Source organism: Bipolaris sorokiniana, assembly GCF_000338995.1.
Source record: "Bipolaris sorokiniana ND90Pr unplaced genomic scaffold COCSAscaffold_1, whole genome shotgun sequence".
Taxonomy (NCBI): Eukaryota; Fungi; Ascomycota; class Dothideomycetes; order Pleosporales; family Pleosporaceae; genus Bipolaris; species Bipolaris sorokiniana.
Window position 1 is genome coordinate 2,953,820 of NW_006911895.1, and position 21,722 is coordinate 2,975,541.

The following is a 21,722-nucleotide window of genomic DNA, read 5'->3' on the forward strand; positions in this document are numbered from 1 at the left end:
TCTCCGCTTCAGTCGCCGCTACTGCAGCCCAGGGTGTGCGCTACTCCCCTACCACGTTGCATCCCACCAAGAGCTCATTCACCTCACTCTCCAGCCTTGCGACACACACGCGCGCTTGGATCGAACGCCACAAACCCTGGCCCTCAGCATCACACCTCTCAGTTCTTCCACCTAACCACAATCCACAACCCATCGCCCACGCCCGCACACACACACAGACGCAATCATATCCAATTGCAAGCGAGTCGACAGCAAGCCACTACCAGACAGCCCTGAAGCTGCCCCTGCCGCCGTCGCCCGGCACTCCAAACCCTCCAATTTGCATCCTGCCCTGCTGTCTCGAGCTCCAGCAGGTCGCTCCCGGCCTGCCCCACTTTCATCCCCATGTCTGCGGTGCCCTCAGTCGCGACAATGCGGGGGCCGTCGTACTCAGAGGCTCAATTGCTGGCCCTGAAGGAGTCCCCGCTGGTGAAGAAACCCGATGGCCTGCCGTCAATCTCGCAATGGATGGACGTGCCTGTCGATCAAAATGCCAATAATGGCCACACAAGCAACAATAACAACAACAACAATACCAATACCAACAACAACGGTACTATGCGTCGCACTCGAGGTGCACGGGAGGGAGAAGGCGCCACGGCAAACGACCAGCGACCGCTCCACAATCCCATGGGCCAGTTTGGTCGGCGCCAGAGTATGCGTAAGTCTTCTGATGCCCAGGGCATCAAGGCCGCTATTAACGCGCTTTTTGTAGAACCCGGCGAAGAGACTGTGCTCGGCCCGCCAAAGCTAGCCTTCCTCTCAGCCCGCACTCCGGCCAAAGCAGTGGGTGACGCAAAGGAACGCACCGGCCTCACATCTACAGACGGAGACAACGGCGGAGATCGCTTCCCAAAGAACGACCGATGGACGCGGGACCGTGAGACTGATCGGACCCGAGATAAGGGCTACACCAATGGACGCCGCGCCCCGCGAGATGATGGTGAAGGCTGGACCAATGTCAAAGGTCGCAAGAGCCTGGGCCAGGAAGACTTTGAGCGCTTCGGCCGCAATGGTGACCGCAACCGGGATAAGCATGAGGGTGACCCAGAGGCTGAAGCGGCCCCGCGTCGTAATACCCGTGATCGAAATGAGCCGCGATGGGGGCGTCGTGACGAAGGTAGAGATGAGGGGGCAAAGACTGGCGTCCAGGGCGGTTGGCGCGAACGCGAGCGAGACCGGGAGCGAGACAATGGCCGCGAGTGGACCCGTGGTAGTGCGGCCCGTGGTGAGGATGACCCGGAGTGGATGGACGCCAAGGTGGAGAAGAAGGAATTCAAACCTCGCACACAAGAAGACTTCCAGCGCTGGAAAGAACAGATGCGGGCCAAGGACACACCAGGTGGTGACAAGGACGAGCCGAGAGAGGCTCCTACAGAGATGCCTACTGCAAGCGCTATCACTGCGGCCCCCATGTTAACTGCGCCTTTGCATACACCTTCTGCTGGCGAACCTACTCAAGGTATTCTCTTCGGAAACTGGGGCAGGGACAAGTCTGCAGAGATGCCACCTGTAGAGACTATCTCAGCCAAACCAAGGGCAGACAAGAAGTCGAGGTTCATGACCATGTTCGCCAAACCCGAAGAGCAGCAGGCAGCACCGAACCAACCTCCGGCACAACACTCTGCATCTCCTGCACCTCCCATGGAAGCAAATGCTGACAAGGAAGGCTTTCAACGCATTCTTCAGATGCTCGGTCAAGTCAGTACAGGTCCATCACCAGCTCCACTGCCACAAACAAATATGCCTACGCCACCAAATGGCATGAGACAGGGTGGTGGCATCTCCTTAGATTTCCATCAACAATCTCCTCCGCCAGACCCACTACATGGCAGAATACCACCACCGCGAACTCTTGAGCAGCAGAGTATTCTGGAGAACATCTTGGCTCCTCGCCCTGCCGCACCAGAGTCTCGTCCATCGCAGCAGCTTCGCTTTAACAACATGTCAACAGAGAACCTACACTCTGATCAATTCAGACTTCCCCGTCCCGGTTCCGGTCACCCTGAAGACCACTTCCCTCATCAGCCACCCCCACCACGAACCATCGCTCAAGATGCTAACCTCACCGCTCTCCTGAATAGCCGAGCAAGGGAAGAATCACAACGTGATCAAGCGACGAAACAACGTGAGCGTGACTTTTTGCTAAACCTCATGCAACAGCCTTCTCGCGGCACACCGCCTCAGGCACAAGGTCACGGTCTACCTCGCCCGGCCCAGGAGAACCCCAATATGGCTTTCTTTGATCAGCAAAGACAGCAACCGCAACCACCGGCTCAGCACCAGCCCAAGGGCCGCGGTGGTCTTCCACCAGGGTTTATGGAAGATCCTCGCATGTTTAATGAAAGCGAAATGTTGCGTCGAGAGGCCGCCGATCGCCGTGAGCAAATGGAGCTCCGCCAATTGCAGCAAATGCAGCAACAACAAGAGGCCATGCGCTCGAAGAATCCGCGCATGCCCATGGGATTCCCTGGCCCTGAAGATGCTCTCATGGGCCTTCAGCGTCGTAACACAGGAAGCGATCCTCGCATGCCTACCAACATGGGTATTCCTTCACAGCCCACACCCGACATGCAGTATATGGGCGGACGAGGCCAGCCCGGCATGCCACCCACACCCCAAGAGCGACCAAATATTGCTCCACCACCGGGCTTTGGAGGTCCCATGCGTCAACCACCTGGTCTTGGTGGCCCCACTCCTCCACAGATGGGTCCTGGAGGACCAAGTTTCTCCGCTGGCAACACACCGCTTGGGCACCCTCCTGGATTTCCTCCCGGTGGCAACATTCGTGGATTAGGATTCCCAGGCGGACCCGGTGGGCCAGGAGGTCCAGTAGGACCTGGTGGCAACGGCATGCAAGGTCCACCCGGCTACTTTCCACCACCAGGCTATGGTGGACCACCGATGCCAGGTATGCGTGGTGGTGAGGACCCGAGAATGATGTTTGACGGCCAGTTCAACGGGCCTCCGCGACAACAGCCAGGCCGTCCGGGACCACCCAACATGTACTAAGAAGTAGAACAAACGATGTGCAGTACATGCGCTCTGAAAGAGATGGTACGCAGCACATTGCACTAAGAGAAGAAATGTTACGCGGAGCGAGGCCTGTCCTGATTTGCAAAAGCAGCAAAACGCATTGTTGAAGCAAAAGAGAGACCAAAACGGAGCAAACAACAATTACCATTGTGATTGGATTAATTGATTAATTGATTGATCTTTTCGGCCACTATGTCATGTATATGTTTGGTTGGTTGGCGGCTTACTTGTAGAGCATAGCGTGGCGTCCCGAGGAAAACATGTATGCTACATGCACAAGTCACGTATGTGTATTAATGTAAAGAGTTGTGAAGATTGTGAGCTATGTTGTTTTACCGTGAATCGAATGTCGCTGTCTGTATATACATGCATAGCTTGCAGTAGCGTGCTTAAACACTCTTGCCTTGTGAGGGCTTGAATAGGAGCTCTTATCATAATTGGCCTCCAAGTCAGTTGATACCTGCCTAGATTCGCTACGCCTCAAAACTGCTGCCATGTCCAATAGGCAGCCCACGGCCATGCAGCCTTGCGCGGGCATCAGGTACCTGCTGGGGACCTGTTTGACGTGCTCTGCGACTCTTACCTCTACCTGCCTGTATTGCATACCGTTATCAAGCCTGTAGGTATTGTTGGCAGAACATGCTGGAACACGATGCGCCTTCTCAAGTCTTCCGTAACAGGCAGCAACTTCGAGCTAACATCTTTTGATGACGACCTTGCCCCTCCGTACGCCATCCTCTCTCATACCTGGACAGAAAACCAAGAAGTCACTTTTGATGAGCTACTGAAGGGAACAAGCAAAGACAAGGATGGCTATGCTAAAATTCGATTCTGCGGCGAGCGCGCTGCAGCAGACGGACTCGAGTATTTCTGGGTCGATACCTGCTGCATTAACAAGGCTACGAGCGACGAGCTGAGTACAGCAGTTAACTCCATTTTCCACTGGTACCAGCGTGCAGCCAAGTGCTATGTACTACTCATAGACGTTTCTGTACCTGAAGGAGCCACTAGCACTGAGATATCTGACATATTATGGAAGCAAGCCTTTCAACGCAGCCGATGGTTCACGAGAGGCTGGACTCTGCAAGAGCTACTAGCGCCAACCAGCATCAAGTTCTTTTCCCGAGACGGCAAGTGGTTAGGCAACAAGATATCGCTAGAGCAAGAGATAAACAGAGTCACTGGCATACCCGTCGAGGTGTTGAGAGACCATAGCCTTACCGAGTTTAGTATCGAGGAGCGAATGAGTTGGTCTGCAAAACGCACGACCACGATCAAGGAAGACAAAGTTTACTGTTTGCTCGGCATCTTTGGAGTATTTCTGGCGCTCATTTATGGAGAGGGAGAGGAGTATGCAGCTTTGCGACTCAAAGAGGAAATACAGAAACGACAACAAGGGAGCAAGAAGGTGGATTTGCAAGACTCTTCTGGTTTGTATTGAGTAGCATTGAATTACATGAGCCACTTCGCTGATGATCTACAGCCGTATTGTCACTTCCTTTTCTACGAAATGAGCGCTTCGCTGGACGAGAGAGTCAGCTTCAGTCGATGAAACAAATTTTACTTTCGCCTAGCGCCCATCAATGGCTGACGATATATGGACTCGGGGGCTGTGGGAAATCGGCGCTTGCTCTCGAGCTTGCGTATCGCGCATTTGCGGATCAGGCCAGACGCCTAGTTTTCTGGGTGCCAGCTATAAGTCAGGAGAGTTTTGAGCTTGCCTATCGAGACATTGGAACTCAGCTTCGCATACCAGGAATCGATGATGCGAATGCAGATGTGAAGCAACTTGTCAGGGATGCATTAAATTCCGGAAACTTGGGCCATTGGCTAATGATAGTTGACAATGCGGATGACTCGGAAGTCTTGTTAGGAGTCAGCAACAAGACAACTAAGCTAGTTCGATTGATTGACTATATTCCTCTCAGTATAGGAGGATCTGTGTTCTTCACTACTCGCAGTAGAAAGGCAGCAACAGATCTGACCTCAAATAACGTCCTCGAATTGAACGATATGGACAAGTTTAAAGCTCGGCAGCTATTTGTTCACCGAATAAACAACCGAGCACTGCTGAGTGACGAGACAGCTGTTGATGCTCTTTTAGAGATACTTACAGGCCTTCCACTGGCTATCGTGCAGGCTGCCACTTTCATCAACCAGAACGAAATATCAGTCTCTGAGTATGCATCACTGCTCCAGCATGCTGGCACCAAGGCTAAGCTCTTTAGCGAGCACTTTGAAGACCCAAGTAGGTACCGAGACATGGACAGCACTGTCGCGAAGACGTGGCCTATCTCTTTCGAGCAAATCCAGAGGCAAGACCCTCTTGCAGTGGAGTACCTTTCGTTCATAGGGTGCATTGATTGCATTGGCATTCCCCAGTCGCTATTGCCTCCGAGGGCATCCACTGTGCATCAGATAAAGGCAATTGAAACACTGACTGAATACGCGTTTATTACAGAACGAAGATAGGCTGCGTTAGAATCTAGCACGGACAGGCTTTTCGATATGCACCGACTAGTACATATGGCGTTGATATGGTGGCTCGAGGGGCATGGCAAGCGGGAGAAGTGGGCAGGCATAGCAGCAGCCCGAGCTGAGGAACTTTTGTCGCATGTTTGGCATGAAAGAAAAGAAATACGGGGCGTGTACCTTCCACATGCACTGTACTTGGCTGGGCTCGTTGACATCGTAGACGGCGTAATGAGAGCTTTACTGCTAGAACAAGTCGGCTGGTGTCAACACATTTTGGGGCTATATGCAATATCCGTGACAGCAAACTAAACAGCAGTATCGCTGAGGAAGAAATTGTTAGGGCCTGATCATCTAGACACCCTGAGGAGTATGGGCGACCTAACATTAGCCCTGGAAAAGGAGGAGAAATACTACGAGGCCGAAATGATCTGTAGGGAAGAGCTGGCGATACTTGAAAAGATGCAGGGGCTTGAAAACCTACATACACTGTGGAGTATGAACAGCCTGTCGTGCGTACTGTATAAACAAGGCAAGTCTGACCAGGCTAAGGCGTTGGCCCGGCAGACACCAGCGCAGTGCAAGAAGTCGCTAGGACCTGAACATAAAATTACAACATCAAGCATGGATACTTTGGCTATGATACTAGACAGCCAAGAAAGAGATGAAGGAGCTGAAGTATTGATCGACCAAGAGCTGGCGATACGCGAAAAGTTGTGCGGGCCCGAAAATCCGGACACACTGAGCAGCATGAGCAACGTGGCTATGGTACTATATCGACAGGGCAAATATACTGAGGCCGAAGTGATATGCCGGCAGGTGCTTGAGCGGCAAGAGAGCGTAAGGGGACCCGATCATGTAGGCACGCTGACCAGCATGTTCAACCTTGCGGTTTGTCTCAGGGAAAAAGGATGTGTGTCAGAAGCTTTGCCCATGTTGCGCAGAGCATTGACTGGATATACTGCTGTGCTGGGGGAAGCCCATCCAGATACCGTGTCGTGTCGTAAGGAATACAATTATCTCCTTGATTTACAAGAGAGAGAGAGAGAGAGAGAGAGAGAGAGGGACGATCGAGGACGGTGGAAAGAGGCGTATGCACAGGTTAAAACGTTTATGGCCATTTTTTTCTAGCATTTTACATAGGATTTCTAGGTAGGGATACGGTAGGATTTTCTATTCGATTAGGTAACTGAGATGCTGTATCCGTTAATTTGATCAGTGAAGAGATGACTGAGGAAACAAAAGGGGTAATCGTAATCGAATCAACCAGCAGATTTCTCACACAAGAAGCAGAAAGAATACTGAAGAGTCTTGAAACAGTGAATTTGGATATACTACCGCTACCACAATAATTTTAACCCCTTATGCTTCTTCACCGACAAAGGAGAAAAAGGGAATCCTCCACAATATTTTTCTCTCTCCACCCCCAGAATACAATCAAGAAAGAAAAAAAAGGAGTTAGGGGAAAGGGGGCCATGTGTCTATCCACCATTAGCACTCACAGCACCAGCATGCCCAAAAAACTAACTGCAGCAAACGCAGCATAAAGACCCATTGCCAACTTGCCATGCGCAAAGAAGCCCGGCGCATTCACCACTGCCGCTGCCGCACCAGGCGACCCGGAACTCTTCACCGCACCACCACCATTACCACCACCACTAACGCCCGCAGTCCCCTTACCCGTAGCCGTCGGCACAGACCCTTGACCATTCACGCCCGCCGCACTCAGCAAGCCCGTACAGACACTCGCGGTAGCCGCTGACTGCGTCTTCGCCCTACCGGAAAAGGAACACGCATCGGCGCGCTTGTTCTGACCGATATAATACTGATTCGCGACAAACGCGAGTTGATCCTTTGGATCGCAGCCCGAGTACGCGCCGTACTCTCCCTTGGTGGCGTTTCGCGCGATACCTGAACAGTACTTTTGGTTTGCGCCGCAGATGTAGTTGAAGTCGTTGGGGTAGGCGTCTTGGTTATCGGAGGTGTATGTGCACTGAAGGCTGTCGAGCATGCAGGCGCAGAGTTGGGGGTTGACTGTTGGAGGTAAAGGCGAGGCTTGTGGGAGCCATGTGCCGCCGACGGAGGGACAGGCCGGGGCGGTGTTTGTGGGGTTGTAGTTTGAGCGTTGGGTGGCGGAGGGGGTGACTGAGGCGAGTTGGTCGCGGAGAGAGGTGAAGTCTGGGTAAGGGGAGACGCTGGCATCGTTGTCAGTGAGCTTGACGAGGCCGTAGTTGTTGGCGCCCATGAACCATTCGTAGACTATGCCGCCGGAGAAGACGTTCGTCATGTTGCCGTAAAGGACGGGGACTTCGGTGAAGGGACGACTTGTGGGACCCCCCGGGAGGCCCTCGATGCAACCGTATTCAGCGAAGAAGACGGGGACGGGGTAGTCGGAGAAGAATTTTACGCGCTCGTCGTAGGAGGAGGATTGGTAACTGCTGTTGCCGCACCAGGAGTAGACGTTGTAGCCCCAGAAGTCAATGGAGGTCTTGTTGCCTGAGTCGCCGGGCTGGCAGGCAAAGTAATGGGCAAGTTCGTTGCGAGAAGGCACGTCAGCGGTAGCATAGCCCACACCGAGGGTCTTGCGGTAGTTTTGGTTCTGGATGTACGTCTTTGTGTCGCGGACAGCAGCCTTGACAAAAGCAGCAGCAGCGGTTTGATTATCTGAGCTGACGTTCTCGTTGCCGGCGAAGAAGCCAATGACATTCTTGTACTTGCTCAGCGAGTCAACAACACCCGTGTACCTGCGGTAGAGAGTGACATCCCACTCCGGGTCGTTTGAGCGAATCGAAGTAGAGGGCTCGCCCAGGTCCGAGACGACGTAGATGTCAGCGCTGGCCAGCTGCGCCATGCAGTCGTCGTGGTTCTTGGTGGGGTCAATGGCATAGACACGGATGACATTGGTGAAGAGCTGCTTCAGGTAGGGAATGTCTCGTCGGCAGGCAGCGCCATCTGCAAGGGGGTCCGTGTAGGTGGCATTGGCACTGGTAGAGCCGTTGGGGCTGTAGTTTTGCTGATAGGCAACGCCCTTCATGAAGCTGCGAGATGTGTCAGTGTGACGTAGTATGTGAATGCGAGCAAATTACCACTTACAATTGCGAGCCATTGTTTGTGTAGAAAAAGTGCTGGCCAAAGACCTCAATCTCGGGAATGTCGTCGTAGCTGGCTGCCTGAACGCTACTGGCAGCGAGCGCCGCCACTACAGCTTGGAGCACGCTCTTCCACATGACCGTTGCAGTGGGTGTGGGTAACGAATGTAAGAAATTATCAACGAGCGTACAAGGGCGCGAAAGCCTTCTTATATGTAAGTGTTTGTGTGCAGTGGTGGTGAACAAAGACACGGATGGCTGGCTGAAAGACTGACTACCTATTGGAGAGACCGGGGGTGACGGGTGTTTTCATATGCCAGGGACGCGTGTCTCTGGAGGGGCAGGTTTTACAGCATGGGGCTGCAGGTACTACATACGGACGAGTGTGCTATTCTAATCACTTTAATGGCGCTGGCCGGGCCGAGGGGACGACGACGTAATCGGATGGTGATGATGATGATGTTGGTGGTGGGTGAGTGGGGCTGTGCTACTGGCCCACTTCTCTCCACTGATCCCGGGCTAAGCTTTGTGACCTGTGGCTTGGTCTGGTTGGCTTCCCCGGATTCTGCCTGGCGACGTTGCGGGCTGCCACTCGTGAAATTCTACTACATGTACCGTTCATTCATCATGGTACAAACTGTCACTCCCATTCTTCCCATCACTTATGGATAGCTGCGGCACCGAGTTGACGCCCGGCCGTAAGGCCAGCATCCGGCCTCCCGAAGGTGCGCCACTTTCTGCCGTATCTAACGCCGTTTAGCGTGGCCGCGCGCCTACACACTACGCGTATACAACCAATATACTACTCACATACGCACTAGTCCACTCCTCTCAAGCACCTACCCATGTCTTCACCTGCGCCCACAATAGCACTCGCCCTTTCTCGTACTCCATCGTCTTATTTCCGGCTCTCTGCAATTTCTTAAAACACTGCATCGCTTGCCATAATGGCTCCAACGGCACAAACCGGAACACCACCGCTCTCAGGCCTATCTGTACCTGACCGATTTTTGCTTAAGCACCAGCCTCAAGACGTGCCGCAGCCATGTTATGATAGACCTCGGTGTCATCGCGGCATCCATTGAGTCTCACCTCCCGAAACGATGGCGTTGGACCGACCCGGATTCTGTGCTTGACGCACTACTTCACCGGCTCCTGTTAAGTAACGCCGCCACAATCAAACTTTTGTGGCGTAGCATCACATCCAACCCTTCGGAACTGCCGCGGTTTATGGATGCTTATCCTGCTAAGCTTTGATGCCGCGCTGTGACATGCATTAGCCACAGCCAACGCTTTGCACTAATTGTCAAGTCCACTGGACTCAACAATGGTTATAATCATCGACTGGAGACCATGAACAGTAAATATCAGTACAAACCAGTTCAATACCCGTTGGCCTGAGGAAAACACTAAGCGTGCGTCAGTGTCCATCACCTGCAAGGTTTGACACTCGAGAATGACAAGCGTTCGAGACTTGAAACTTGTCGTAGCGACTTGGCCATGGGCCTCCCGGGGTCGACAAGACAGTGCGAAACTTGAACGTGCGTTGGTGACTAACACCAGTCAGAACCACAACTGTGTAATGTGGTGCAGTCTAGTCTTGGATTGAGACCTCGAAAGGATCCATAGGGTATTAAAACACTAACAGCCCAGTTCTTTGTTCGAAGCCATGGCCGAAGAAAAAATGCCTGACACTATCACCTCAACGCAGAATTCAGGCTACAACCCTGCCAAGTACCCAAGACCTCTGACAACGTGGCAGCCATAACCTTGGCGTTCTTATCCATATTCGTACTTCTTCAGTCGAAACGTTGCGCCTGATTCACTGGCGTCTTCCCTCCGGAAATGTTGAGTACCGTGACCGTGGCGTTCGTCGTTCTGTTACCTAGGCTGAGCGCATAAACAGAATCACCCGTAGTGCAGAGATCACTAACACCCCAACAGATGCTTGCCGAACCGAACTCATCATAAAGACAATTGTCTCGAGAAAGGCATTAGCGATCAAATGGGAAGAAGGATCATTGGATATAACCGCAGATATAAATACCATAACCGTGCCTTTAGTCGAGCCTCGTATTCCCTTTGCACAAACAGTATTTGCGCCGCCCTTACGAGTCGTTCATCGAATAGGTGCCCGCGTTATCTATCAATCTCTTAACAGTTAATCTATCGCTAGTTTCTGAATCGGTATGATACAATATTTTACGCAAATGACTCTGGGACAAAGCAAATCATATATATCGAAGACATTGTGTCCCTCAGCCAATGGTTAGCTACGACACACTTCATATGCACGCGAACAAATCAAGGACGCCTGATGGCTAGGCACAAAGTGCCTAGCAATTTTTGACGGATCCGTACAAGCGGGATCGGACATGCGGTGAAGACGAAACAGTGCCTGTATCAGAGCATCAAGCGGGAAATGCCACGCCTATCTTTTCCCAAAGGCGTAATTTTGAATCGGGAACCAAGACTACCTGTTGCAAATAATGCGCAAACCATCCAAATCTTGGCGCTCGGGTACTGCAAGTAGAAAGCTGCGGAGCTGGAGCTGGAGTAGGGAGTGGGGAATGGGGAAGGGGGCTGGAGGGCGGTTGGTCGCCAATGCGACATCTGCTTCAGCAATTTTTCTCTTCCGACCAATTACGTTTGGTGAGATGGAATTGCGACGAGATTGGAGATTGGGTGCAGGAGGGTTTGGGTTCACATATAACGCATTGACGAAGGGGTCGGGAACCCACCCACCCCTTAGCGCCAGTGCGTAACGGGCGGCATCTATCACCCTCGGGTCGTTCTGATCGTTGCAAGATTAACAAATCACATTCTTTCTTCAACTCCAAGGTTCATCAAGGGAACACGTTCTTTTTTGAAGCTGTTTACAGCCTTTTCGACCTGTTTTTCTCGTTGCCCCCATTTTGTTGTTGGACGAAACATCGACTTGTATATCACCAGATGAGGAAATTCGCATTTAAGCCTTTCAAGGGCGACAAGACGGCTCACACGGATGGTATGTTCCCCGCTTTTACCTGTTCACGCGGGCCGGGAAAAAAGCAAAGTGGTATACCATAGCCTTATTGTCTGACACCCAAGGCAGATCCCACAGAATCTCGGAACCCAGTACAAAAACGACGTGAGCAAGTTCGCAGGGCACAAAGGTATATTTCTAAACGTTCTCATTTCCCCTGCGGCGTGTTCTGCATATGTTTGTTGCCAATAACATCCGATGTTGTTTCTCTAGGTTCCTTTAATCTAACATGACACTTAGAACCCACCGCGAGCGAAAGGAAACATACATCGCATCTCTAGAAAGCGAAGTTGTTCGCCTTCGCGCCAAAGAAGCACGCCTCGAGTCAAAAATCAAAACACTCTATGCCGAAAATAGTGTCCTAAAAAAGGGCTTGACACAACAAGATATCCCGCTACCCACAGCAAACGAAGCAGCAGAGGAGACCATAGGTCTCACCGTCTTCCAAGAAAACAGCATCACCAAAAAGGGAAGCTGGCGAAAGCAAATCTCCGTCACACAACCCCACAAACCCATCACAAACTTCTCGCAACCAATCTCACCCCCTTCCTCAAAATCCTCATCCCACTCCCCCTCCCCAACCCCCACACCGCCACCCACCACCCACCTCGGCGCCCTGGACCCGGATATCATCGGCATGGACTTCGTCCTCACCCTCGAATCCCACTGCCTCTCCCACACCGACATCTCCCTCATCCCCACCCCGCACCACCCCCGTACATCCAGCCTCCCCACAACAACCGGCCACGCCCTCACCCTCTCCGCCTGCCTCCTCTACACCCACCCTTCCCCACCAGGCCACCGCCAGCACTCGCAAACGCCCTGGCGCGCGCCCCGCTCCTCGCTCTCGCACTTGCTCAGCATATCGTCCAACGTCCCGCTTGCAGATGGCGAGGTGACGCCTGTCCAAGCTTGGGAGTATGTACGGCAACATGCAGCGTTTAGTGGGTTGGAGGTGGGGAGGTGGGAGATGTTGAAGGAGAAGTTGCTGGGTGCGGTACGGTGTTATGGGTATGGGGGTGTGGTGGAGAGGAAGGTGTTGGAAAATGTAGTTTTTGAGGCGTTTGTTGTTGGAAGGATCTTCTGAAGGGGAAGGTTGTGGTAAATACAAGGGAGATAGAGTAGCATGTTTGGTGTGGGAGTTTTTAGTGGGTCGGGGTGGGTAGTATATGGTATTCATTTTTTTTAAATAATAGAGTTACAGGTGGTTTAACTATGGTACAGCGGTTAATGCCACAGCTGCGGAATCTAATGTTCTTTCTATGCTCGAGTTCTCTTAGGTTTGGTGTTGCTACAACCCGACAGTGTGCAACCTACGTATTTGCTTCCGGGTTTCTGGAGCTGAAGCGGGTGGGAAGATATCTCCAGCAGTTGGCCGGGGTCTATGCATCTGCCGCGCTGGGGTTGGAAGAGTAGCAGGCCGACTCATCTCAGTAGGCTGCTTATTCACTCCACGTGGTGTACGACGCGCTTCATAATCAGTATCCTCCACATCCTCTTCCTCAAGATCCTCAATATCATCTTCCAACTCTTTAAGCGCCTCGTCAGCCGTCCTAATCTTCCTCTGATGCGTTCTCACAACCCCACCCCACAAAGTCTCCAAATCCGTCTCCGCTCTCTTCTCCTCGGTAAACATTTGCACCACCACATTAACACCTGGCTTGATATCCCGGAACCCGACAAACTCCTGTACATTGTCGCCGGGCATATGTGTATCTTCTGGATGCGCTTCTAGTTTGCCCAACGTACAGCAGATCCAGCCCGTGCGAATACCATCATCAATGTTGCCTTCCGGTATCGCTCCGCCAACATTCGCAAGCATGCGCATTCGTTTTGCCTTGCGTCTCAACTTGATTTTTAGTTCGTTCCGGCCGAGCAGTCCTGCTGCATTCGCCTTTAAACCGTACTCTCTCCGTAGGTACCGACAGAACCTGTCTGCTGCTACGTGTAAATGTTTTTCTGATCGGGCTGTGGCAATGATCATGATCAGCTTGGGACCGAGCGCTGGTGGGGGATCGAGGTGCCGTAGGTCGAGAAGCTCTAGATCGTCTAGACCAGCTGTGACTGAAATGTAGTCGAGGAGGGTTTCGAGGAGTGGTGGGGGGTTTGGTGGAAGCGCGGGTACCTTGGCGGGTTGTTGGACTGGTAATTGTACGGATGATTGCTGTTTGAGATACCATGGAATAGAAGCATCTTGTGCAGAAGGCGTTGGCGCAGTCTGTTCTAGATTGTCGATGGAATCTGTCGCAAGGCCGTGTGAGTCGGAACTGGATATCGCTTGTTTTTCATTATTGCTTAGAAAGGCGAATTCAGGGTCTTCAGCTGAAGCACTGTTATTTTGCGATCCTCGAGACAGGTTCGTGCTGAATGCGCATTGTGGAGGTTTCAGAGGCGAGGCGCGGGATGTTATGCGGTTGGTCTTTGGTATTATTGGCGACGGACGTGCATTTGCCTTTAAGCACGAACTGCAGATAAATCTCGAGGAAACAGCTCTCGAAACCGACATGTCGAAGCGCAATGGATGTGTTGTAGTGTAGGTGGCGTTGAAGATATGACATTTGTCGATGACATGGGATGTTTTGCCAACCCCTGCTAGCGTATGCAACACAAGCGAAAGGATTGTGGCTGCTGTGGCGCTGCACTCGTACTTTTTATTGGTTGACAATATTTCACGTGACGATAAGACCCTTATCAGTCCCGCAGCGGACAGGAAATTTTGGCGGGGTCTTGGTTGAGGGTGAATTTCCAAGCAAACTCGCCACACATTTCGACTCATAAACACTCAGATTATTGCTCTCCGTTTTATACCCATATCCCTTCCTCTGTTACGGCCAGAGGAATTTCAACCACCTTTACCACACTGTTGCTGCCGAATTTCTTCGCCAAAATGGACGGCACAATGACTGACGCTCAGTCCTTTGCGCCTGCGCCTAAGAACGCAGCAACAATCCTCTGTGCCGACTGTGGCGCCCCTGTCGACGGAACCATATCTGGAGCCTTTTGCTACGATTGTATAAAACTCAAGACCGATGTTACCGGCGGCATCCAGCGTGAAGCCATCCTGCTCATGTGCCGTGACTGCGACCGATGGCTCTCCCCACCCTCGACTTGGGTAGTCGCGCCCCCAGAGTCGCGCGAACTGCTCGCCCTGTGCCTCCGAAAACTGCGTGGACTGAACAAGCTACGAATTATTGATGCGAGCTTCATCTGGACGGAGCCGCACAGCCGAAGGATAAAGGTCAAGATCACGGTGCAGTCGGAACTGAACGAGGGCGCTATCATGCAGCAGACTTTTGAAGTCGAATACACGCAAAACTACAACCAGTGCCCGGATTGCGCAAAGAGCTATACGCACAACACATGGAGGGCCTGCGTACAAGTGCGGCAAAAGGTGCCACACAAGAGGACCTTCTTGTACTTGGAACAGCTGATCCTGAAGCACGGCGCGCACAAAGACACCATTAATATCAAAGAAGTACACGACGGCATCGACTTTTTCTTTGCACAAAGAAATCATGCAGTCGCCTTTTGCGACTTTTTGAAGGCCGTCATCCCTGTCAACATCAAGAGGTCCGAGGAACTCATCTCACACGATATCCACACGTCGACCAAGAACTACAAGTTCTCGTTCTCATGTGAGATTGTACCTATTTGTAAAGATGACCTTGTCGTACTTCCTATTCCACTGGCCAAGAAGATTGGCAATATCTCACCTCTGACACTCTGCTCACGCATTGGCACATCTGTCCAGCTCCTTGACCCAGCAACACTACAAACTGCCGATGTCGCTACCGATATCTACTGGCGGACACCATTCCGACCATTGGCAGACGTGCAAGAGCTGACGGAATTTGTCGTCTTGGACATTGAGCCCTTGGGTAAGCAATCTGGACGCAATTTTCTCGCAGAAGCAACTGTAGCACGCGCGTCCGATATGGGCGTCAATGACACAACGTATTACTGCCGAACACACCTCGGTGGTATTCTACACGTTGGCGACTCGGTAATGGGTTACCTGCTTGCCAACACAAACTTCAACAACGATCTTTTCGATGTCCTTGAACAGAATAACAAATACGCGTCGGCTATTCCAGATGTGGTCCTCGTCAAGAAGTATTACCAGCGGTCCCGGAAGAGCAAGAACAAGCGCAACTGGCGCGTCAAGCGCATGCACAAAGAGGAGGGCGAGATGCTGCCTCGCAAGCAAGACCAGGAGAAGATGGAGCGCGACTTTGAGATGTTCTTGCAGGATGTCGAGGAGGATCAGGAGCTGCGACAGACAATGGCACTCTACAAGGCCCAGCAGCAGCGCGATGCAGACGCGATGGAAACGGAGAGCAGTCTTGGTGATGACGAAGATGAGGGCATTCAGATTCCGATGGATCAGCTACTTGACGACTTCGAGGATATGAAGATGGAGGACTAAACGCGCAAACGCACGTGGGGTCTTGGCTCAGTTATTTTGGCGTTTTTGCTGCATTTCAAGGCGTTCCTTGCTGGAAAAGTGGGTACTGTCACTCGCAAGGATGTGAGTATTCTAGCTTGTGGTGGCTGCTATCTGGCTGCTAATGATAAGATGAGAAGAGTCTAGTTGATGGACGTTTACCCCTGTGCAGGCAAATCTGGCCGTAGACTTGCCCAAACGGGGCGCGCCTAAGATCACCTAATTATCCTTAGACTCAACTGTCACGGACATGAGCGTGAGCTAGAGAGCTCCTGACACTACGGCGAATTGTAGTCGCAAGCTCAACAATTGGCATGCCGTCTGACGGCAGTAATCCTCGTTGACGGCATATAGCAATGATATTGTGTTCCGTTCACAGCCGCGACCCGCACGACAAAGTTTCCTGGGCCAATGCATTACTCGCGCATCAGATTCCAGCCAAATCTCTGTGGGGTGACCTAGCAGGTAGGGCTTACTCCACACGGACCTTCCACGTGCGTTTCAGCAAGACAGAGTTTGTGGTGGCGGCGAGAAAAAAAACTTCTAGCTTAGGAAGAAGGAAAGCCATCGCCTTATTGCGTTTTGCCAACATTTTGACAGCGGCTGAGGCGCTTGGTAACTGCTCGGAGGCTTGGTCGGTCGGTTTAACTTCTTGTATGAGAACTGTTTGTATTCCAAATCTAAGAGAACACTACAGTACCACCAACATGCTAGTACTGTCAATCAGGACAATGATTTTATCTTATTTTCAAACTGAAGATCATGACCCTGACTCTGAGCATGAGAGAAGCAGCTTAGGCCACATGGCACGGCAATATGCATGTCGCACCACTACTGCCCTGGCACCCTTGTAAGGCAAGCCACCCCGGCCTAACATCATGATGTTCGCCCGCGCTGAACGGCTTAATGACCATTTACGATGCATCTCTGGGATTTGTTCCACTGATAAGTATTCCTTCGGCCCTGTCGCGGATCACATGGGCGGCCACGACCTTCACCACGGCTCGAGCTACATGGATCTGATCGCTTACCCCCGCCCCAAGATTTGTGCCCTGAAACTGGGCGAACTAGCATCTGGTGCTGTGTAAAGAGGAGACGAGGTGCATACTATAGAGGCTTGTTTGCTCTAAGTACTTCCAAACTGTAATCATCATCGACCCCATCCGCTGGCGGACCACACCTCTATCTCTAGCTCCTCCAACGTCACTGGACTGTCATGGCAGACAATGCGCCTGCCACGAAAGATGAGTTCACCTCCATCATGATGATGTTGTTCCAAAATCCCCCGGACCCAAATCAGCGCATTCCGGTGTGGAATCGAAAGGGAACAATATACGGTATCACTATCCCGCTGCAGGTACCGTTTACACCCCCCCATGATGAGACACCGACAACCGAACTAAACATTGACAGGTCCTCTGCTGGGTTTTCGTCGCAAGCCGTCTTCACACACGTCTGCGCGTGGTCCGCGAGCCTGGTCTCGATGATCTCTTCGTCGTACTGGCCGCGCTCTTCAATCTCGCTGCGCTTATCGGATTCCTACTGAGTACGTCTTGCTTTATCCTTTTCTTCTCTTCTTGAAGGGAGATGTCTGATTATTATTTTTTACAGGCCTAAACTACGGCATGGGTCATCATCTCATCTACGTTATCCCCGTGCTCACACCAACCATGATCAACATTTACATCAACAATGCCTCGTACCACGCCACCACCGTTTGCATTAAAATCTCGCTTCTCTTGCAGTACTTGCGCATGTTCCGCAACGGTGTGCGTCGCATCGTGTGTAAGGTTGTGCTTGGACTCGTTACTGTGTGGTCGCTGGTTTTCCTATTCATGGCTTGGTTCCCGTGCTTCCCTGTTACTGCCTTTTGGACCAGGTCGAAGGGGTCAACGTGCTATGGGTATGGGTACAGTTCCGTGAGCGAGGCGAAGGCTTCGGTTCTTGCTTTTGCGGGGACAAATATGATGTTTGATTTGGTCATCTTTGCTATTCCGCTCACTGAGTATTTTCGGAACAATCTGAGGCGCAAGGAGGTCATTGCTATGACGGGACTGTTTGCGTTTGGTGCTATGTTAGTACATCGACTTGATTTGCTGCGATACTGGTTGACTCATTTCTACAGTGCTGTCTTGATGTCGGTTCTGCGTCTCTGGGCTACGTTCAGGCACAATAAGGTTTCGATTCAAAGTTTCGATTTTGTTTGGTAAGAAACCAATTCTTTTGCTCTACAGACTCTAAAATAGGGCCTCGCTAACGCTGGATTGTATAGGTGGTATCCTGAAGTCATCATCATCTCCTTCCTCGAAGTCAGTTTCGCAATCATGTGCGCCTCGATGCCCATCTTCTGGCCTACCGTCGTCGCCAACTGGGGACACATCTTCATCACCAACGAAGTCCGCGTCACGTCTCACGAGCGCCTCGATAGTCTTACCCAGGACCAGATCGAACTCACGAGGGTGGCATCTTTAAAAAGTGTGGATAGTGCCAAGGGCTTGACAAGAGTGGAGTCTGAGGGAAACAGTCCATATGATAGCGGATATCTTACTCAGCCGGGCAAAAACCAATTATTCTCGACTATGCATGTAGAGGTGCGGCCTCAGTCGCAAAAGTCGCGGGACAAGCAAGGCCGTATTGAATAATGTACAGAATTAATTGTTTCATTGAGTTCTACTTCTAATTCTTTGTCGATATTTACATTCAAGATGCGACTGATACTGGGATATCTAGTGCATATGCGGGCATTTTGCACATTCATGCAAAAGCTTGAAACCACTTAGAATTTCTTATTTTTTTTGCACACTTAGACATCGAAACATTTGATTATTCAATGTTTCGCACCAAATAATCACGAGCTATCAAACATAGACATCTAATACTCCGTCGTCCTCCTTTACCACTGTCGCGCGACTCCGACAATTTGACTTTCGCCGCTTTGCTTACTTGCGATCCTCACCTCATCACTTTATCCCCGGCCAACCCCATGTAAATCGACAACGCTCCCGTCTCTACTTCCCCGCACTGTGCCTCACAATCCCTTGAACCTCATAAACTCTAACTTCTACTGCCGACAAGAACGAAAAGAACCGATACGCCCATCCCCCGTCGTGCCTCGTGGCAAAATACAGACTTGAAACGATACTGTTTCGAAGCAAGTTTCTCTTACGCCCGGCTTGGCCGGCCAAATCCTCTAGAAACAATAATGCAAAAAACATATAGGGATTCAATGTTTCGTTTTCAGTCTTTTTCTTAAGGTTATACACAACAGCACTTCCTGGACTTGATGTATGCGTGGGGCTGGTTCTGGCTGATTTTTGGCTTTTCGGGCAGGGAATATGGCTGTGCTGGTTATAGGTCGACCTTGTCTTAATACTGAGCAGGGGAGTGGTATATGTTGGGAATCGTATTGGGCGGGGGTAAGCATGCTTGGTTCCGTGAACTGCATCATCGGGGGGCTGGGCGATGATGGTTGATATTTGAGTTTTCTGTGACGATAGTATTTGTGTGGGTATATGGTATAAGGTTTTTCCTGAGGCTGGGGGTGGTGGGAAAGGAGGGTGGTGTTTCATAGTTTATAGGAAGACAGTGTGGATGAGTAGGAGTACTTTGGAATTGCAATGTAAACGTACTTACTTGCGATCTACGGTAACGACAAGCGATCTCCTGCTAGTCGCAGGGTATTTCCTTACAAGATCTGCATATTTGTCGCTGAGATCCTTTGAATCGACCTGAGAGGCATACCACTGCATACACTCCTGCTCTAATTTAGGCTCTCTATATCTGCAACTGTCCTTGGCAGAGTAGTGAACTTTTCTCCCTTGTTTATTGTACCTCTCATAAATCGAAAACCATACTCGGATAGTGAAAGGGCGAGATGACGACAGGCGATGCGTTCAGGTTTGAATCCAGCGACTTGGACATAACAGCAGAGCACGCAGTGTAAACCATGCGCATCGCTATCAGGAATTGATATCTGATAGTTTTGCATCAAGACCGTTGGAAGCAAGGGGCAGAGCGAGTCTGCGATGATGTATACTCTTTGCAGTGTTCAGTGCAGACGCCTCCGATGGTAGTTTGATTGGTGTCGCACGTTATGTCGGACGTCTGCAGAGCTGATAGATTTGATAGTGGCCTGATTATCGTGGTTGGCTGGTGATGGTTGTCGATTGGTGTCGCTGATGAGCGACGGTATCGTCCGCCCTACCTTCTGGCCTGCCTCCCATCTGATTGTGGCTAACGAGAGACACCTGTCGATTGGTGTCGCTCCTCCCCCCTGTCGAGCGACAATCGTCGATTGGTGTCGCTCGCCCCATATTCTAAATGTGGCTAGCTGCTGTGGCTGACGAGCGACACCTGTTGATTGGTCGCACCCGCGAGCGACTATGCGCTCGTCGGCATCGCACTTATATACTTACCAAACAGTGAACGTTTCCTTTCTATAGATATGTACATAACGATAGGCAATTCTAGGGGACCTGAACCTGAAGACATCTGTGATAGCCTTTGACCAGAGAGCTGCCACTGCATGATTATATTGCATGCCAAGGAACCCTGCACCACATTCCACGCCCCTGACGTAGGCTTGCTGCCGCACGTGTAGTCTCGGGGTTATATAGTAGGAAAACTGTGTGTGTTGCTTATCTCTGTCGCCTACATTCTTCATTTGACTATCTGTGGTGTCTTTATAGCTATTTGTTTTCTTGTTGTCGTTGCTGCTTCGGGCTGAGCTAAAGTCATTACTTCTACGGGCTCGTAAAGGCTGCGACATGTGATAATTACCAATCAAGTCTTCTCTTCCTCTTTATATTTCTACAAGTTTGTAGCGACAAAATCTGTATACTGAGTATGGAGGAAATCGAGACAGAGATTATAAACACCACGGAGCAAATCGGTAAATTAGTCCACTGGCTCGTCCTCCGCCATTCGCCGCCAGCCCCATTCAGACCAACCATGTACATAGATCTTGAAGGCGTAAACCTCTGCCGTGAGGGATCTGTTTCCATTCTCACCCTCCTAGTCGATACCGGTATCCCGACTGCATGTGTCTACCTAATCGACGTGCATACACTAGACGCACGAGCGTTTAACACGGCTGGTGCTAAAAAGACAACGTTAAAAGGTATCTTTTAGGATAAAGAGATTTCAAAGGTCTTTTTCGACATTCGCAACGATTCAGACGCGCTATTTACATATTTCGGGGTAGCACTACAGGGGGTCGAGGACGTCTAGCTTATAGAGAGTGCAACAAGGAACACTACCGCATCCCAGAAGTTCTTAAACGGTCTCACTAAGTATGTCGAGAAAGAATTTCCCATATCCTTCAATGGTAGGAGACTAGCTAGCTGGAAGCTGGCTAAGGAAAAGGCGAGCGATTGTATAAGGCCAAATATAACGGTTTGTATGATGTGTTCAACCAGCGTCCGATTCCCGAAGATATATTGTCTTACTGTGTTGGAGATGTCTAGTTCCTTTCTGGTTTGCGGGATATATTTTGGATAGTCCAGTCTGATTAGTGGAAACACCTAGTCCGTGAGGAATCTAAAAAGCGCGTTGCGATGTCTCAAAGATCGGACTACCAACCTCACAATCCAGCTAAGGCGATGGCACCGTAGAGCAA

The 21,722-nt window shown here is 51.1% G+C and overlaps 9 protein-coding genes across 9 annotated transcripts; 7 read left to right on the forward strand and 2 right to left on the reverse strand.

Annotated features, from left to right (window-relative positions):
* Positions 1-411: 411 nt before the first annotated feature.
* Positions 412-3,051, forward strand: COCSADRAFT_166939 (uncharacterized protein; the record flags this gene model as incomplete). Its single annotated transcript, XM_007696971.1, has 2 exons — positions 412-700; positions 755-3,051. 2 exons carry the CDS (start codon positions 412-414, stop codon positions 3,049-3,051), a joined length of 2,586 nt encoding a protein of 861 aa, XP_007695161.1.
* A 623-nt stretch (positions 3,052-3,674) lies between these two features.
* Positions 3,675-5,859, forward strand: COCSADRAFT_342117 (uncharacterized protein; the record flags this gene model as incomplete). The annotated part of the gene is made up of 3 exons (XM_007696972.1): positions 3,675-4,505; positions 4,559-5,525; positions 5,565-5,859. The coding sequence occupies exons 1-3, from the start codon at positions 3,728-3,730 to the stop codon at positions 5,857-5,859; spliced, it is 2,040 nt and encodes a 679-aa protein (XP_007695162.1). The 5' UTR covers positions 3,675-3,727.
* A 108-nt stretch (positions 5,860-5,967) lies between these two features.
* COCSADRAFT_52153 (uncharacterized protein) lies at positions 5,968-6,540 on the forward strand (the record flags this gene model as incomplete). The annotated part of the gene is made up of 1 exon (XM_007696212.1): positions 5,968-6,540. A coding segment is annotated over one exon (573 nt), but the record flags the coding sequence as incomplete, so codon positions are not given.
* Positions 6,541-6,853: 313 nt separating this feature from the next.
* COCSADRAFT_32647 (carbohydrate-binding module family 43 protein) lies at positions 6,854-9,061 on the reverse strand. The gene is made up of 3 exons (XM_007696159.1): positions 8,912-9,061; positions 8,641-8,841; positions 6,854-8,585 (listed from the first exon to the last, which is right to left on the reverse strand). Exons 2-3 carry the CDS (start codon positions 8,772-8,774, stop codon positions 7,046-7,048), a joined length of 1,674 nt encoding a protein of 557 aa, XP_007694349.1. The 5' UTR covers positions 8,775-8,841; positions 8,912-9,061; the 3' UTR covers positions 6,854-7,045.
* Positions 9,062-11,588: 2,527 nt separating this feature from the next.
* On the forward strand, positions 11,589-12,817 carry COCSADRAFT_132427 (uncharacterized protein; the record flags this gene model as incomplete). Its single annotated transcript, XM_007696973.1, has 3 exons — positions 11,589-11,643; positions 11,731-11,791; positions 11,902-12,817. 3 exons carry the CDS (start codon positions 11,589-11,591, stop codon positions 12,746-12,748), a joined length of 963 nt encoding a protein of 320 aa, XP_007695163.1. The 3' UTR covers positions 12,749-12,817.
* Positions 12,813-14,193, reverse strand: COCSADRAFT_32648 (uncharacterized protein). The gene has a single exon (XM_007696160.1). The coding sequence runs from the start codon at positions 14,165-14,167 to the stop codon at positions 12,953-12,955; it is 1,215 nt and encodes a 404-aa protein (XP_007694350.1). The 5' UTR covers positions 14,168-14,193; the 3' UTR covers positions 12,813-12,952.
* A 367-nt stretch (positions 14,194-14,560) lies between these two features.
* Positions 14,561-16,087, forward strand: COCSADRAFT_78220 (uncharacterized protein; the record flags this gene model as incomplete). The annotated part of the gene is made up of 1 exon (XM_007696974.1): positions 14,561-16,087. The coding sequence occupies one exon, from the start codon at positions 14,561-14,563 to the stop codon at positions 16,085-16,087; it is 1,527 nt and encodes a 508-aa protein (XP_007695164.1).
* Positions 16,088-17,279: 1,192 nt separating this feature from the next.
* COCSADRAFT_32650 (uncharacterized protein) lies at positions 17,280-18,754 on the forward strand. Its single transcript, XM_007696161.1, has 5 exons — positions 17,280-17,462; positions 17,519-17,651; positions 17,717-18,179; positions 18,231-18,311; positions 18,378-18,754. Exons 1-5 carry the CDS (start codon positions 17,322-17,324, stop codon positions 18,745-18,747), a joined length of 1,188 nt encoding a protein of 395 aa, XP_007694351.1. The 5' UTR covers positions 17,280-17,321; the 3' UTR covers positions 18,748-18,754.
* Positions 18,755-20,950: 2,196 nt separating this feature from the next.
* COCSADRAFT_166945 (uncharacterized protein) lies at positions 20,951-21,570 on the forward strand (the record flags this gene model as incomplete). Its single annotated transcript, XM_007696975.1, has 3 exons — positions 20,951-21,224; positions 21,342-21,431; positions 21,464-21,570. The coding sequence occupies 3 exons, from the start codon at positions 20,951-20,953 to the stop codon at positions 21,568-21,570; spliced, it is 471 nt and encodes a 156-aa protein (XP_007695165.1).
* Positions 21,571-21,722: the final 152 nt, after the last annotated feature.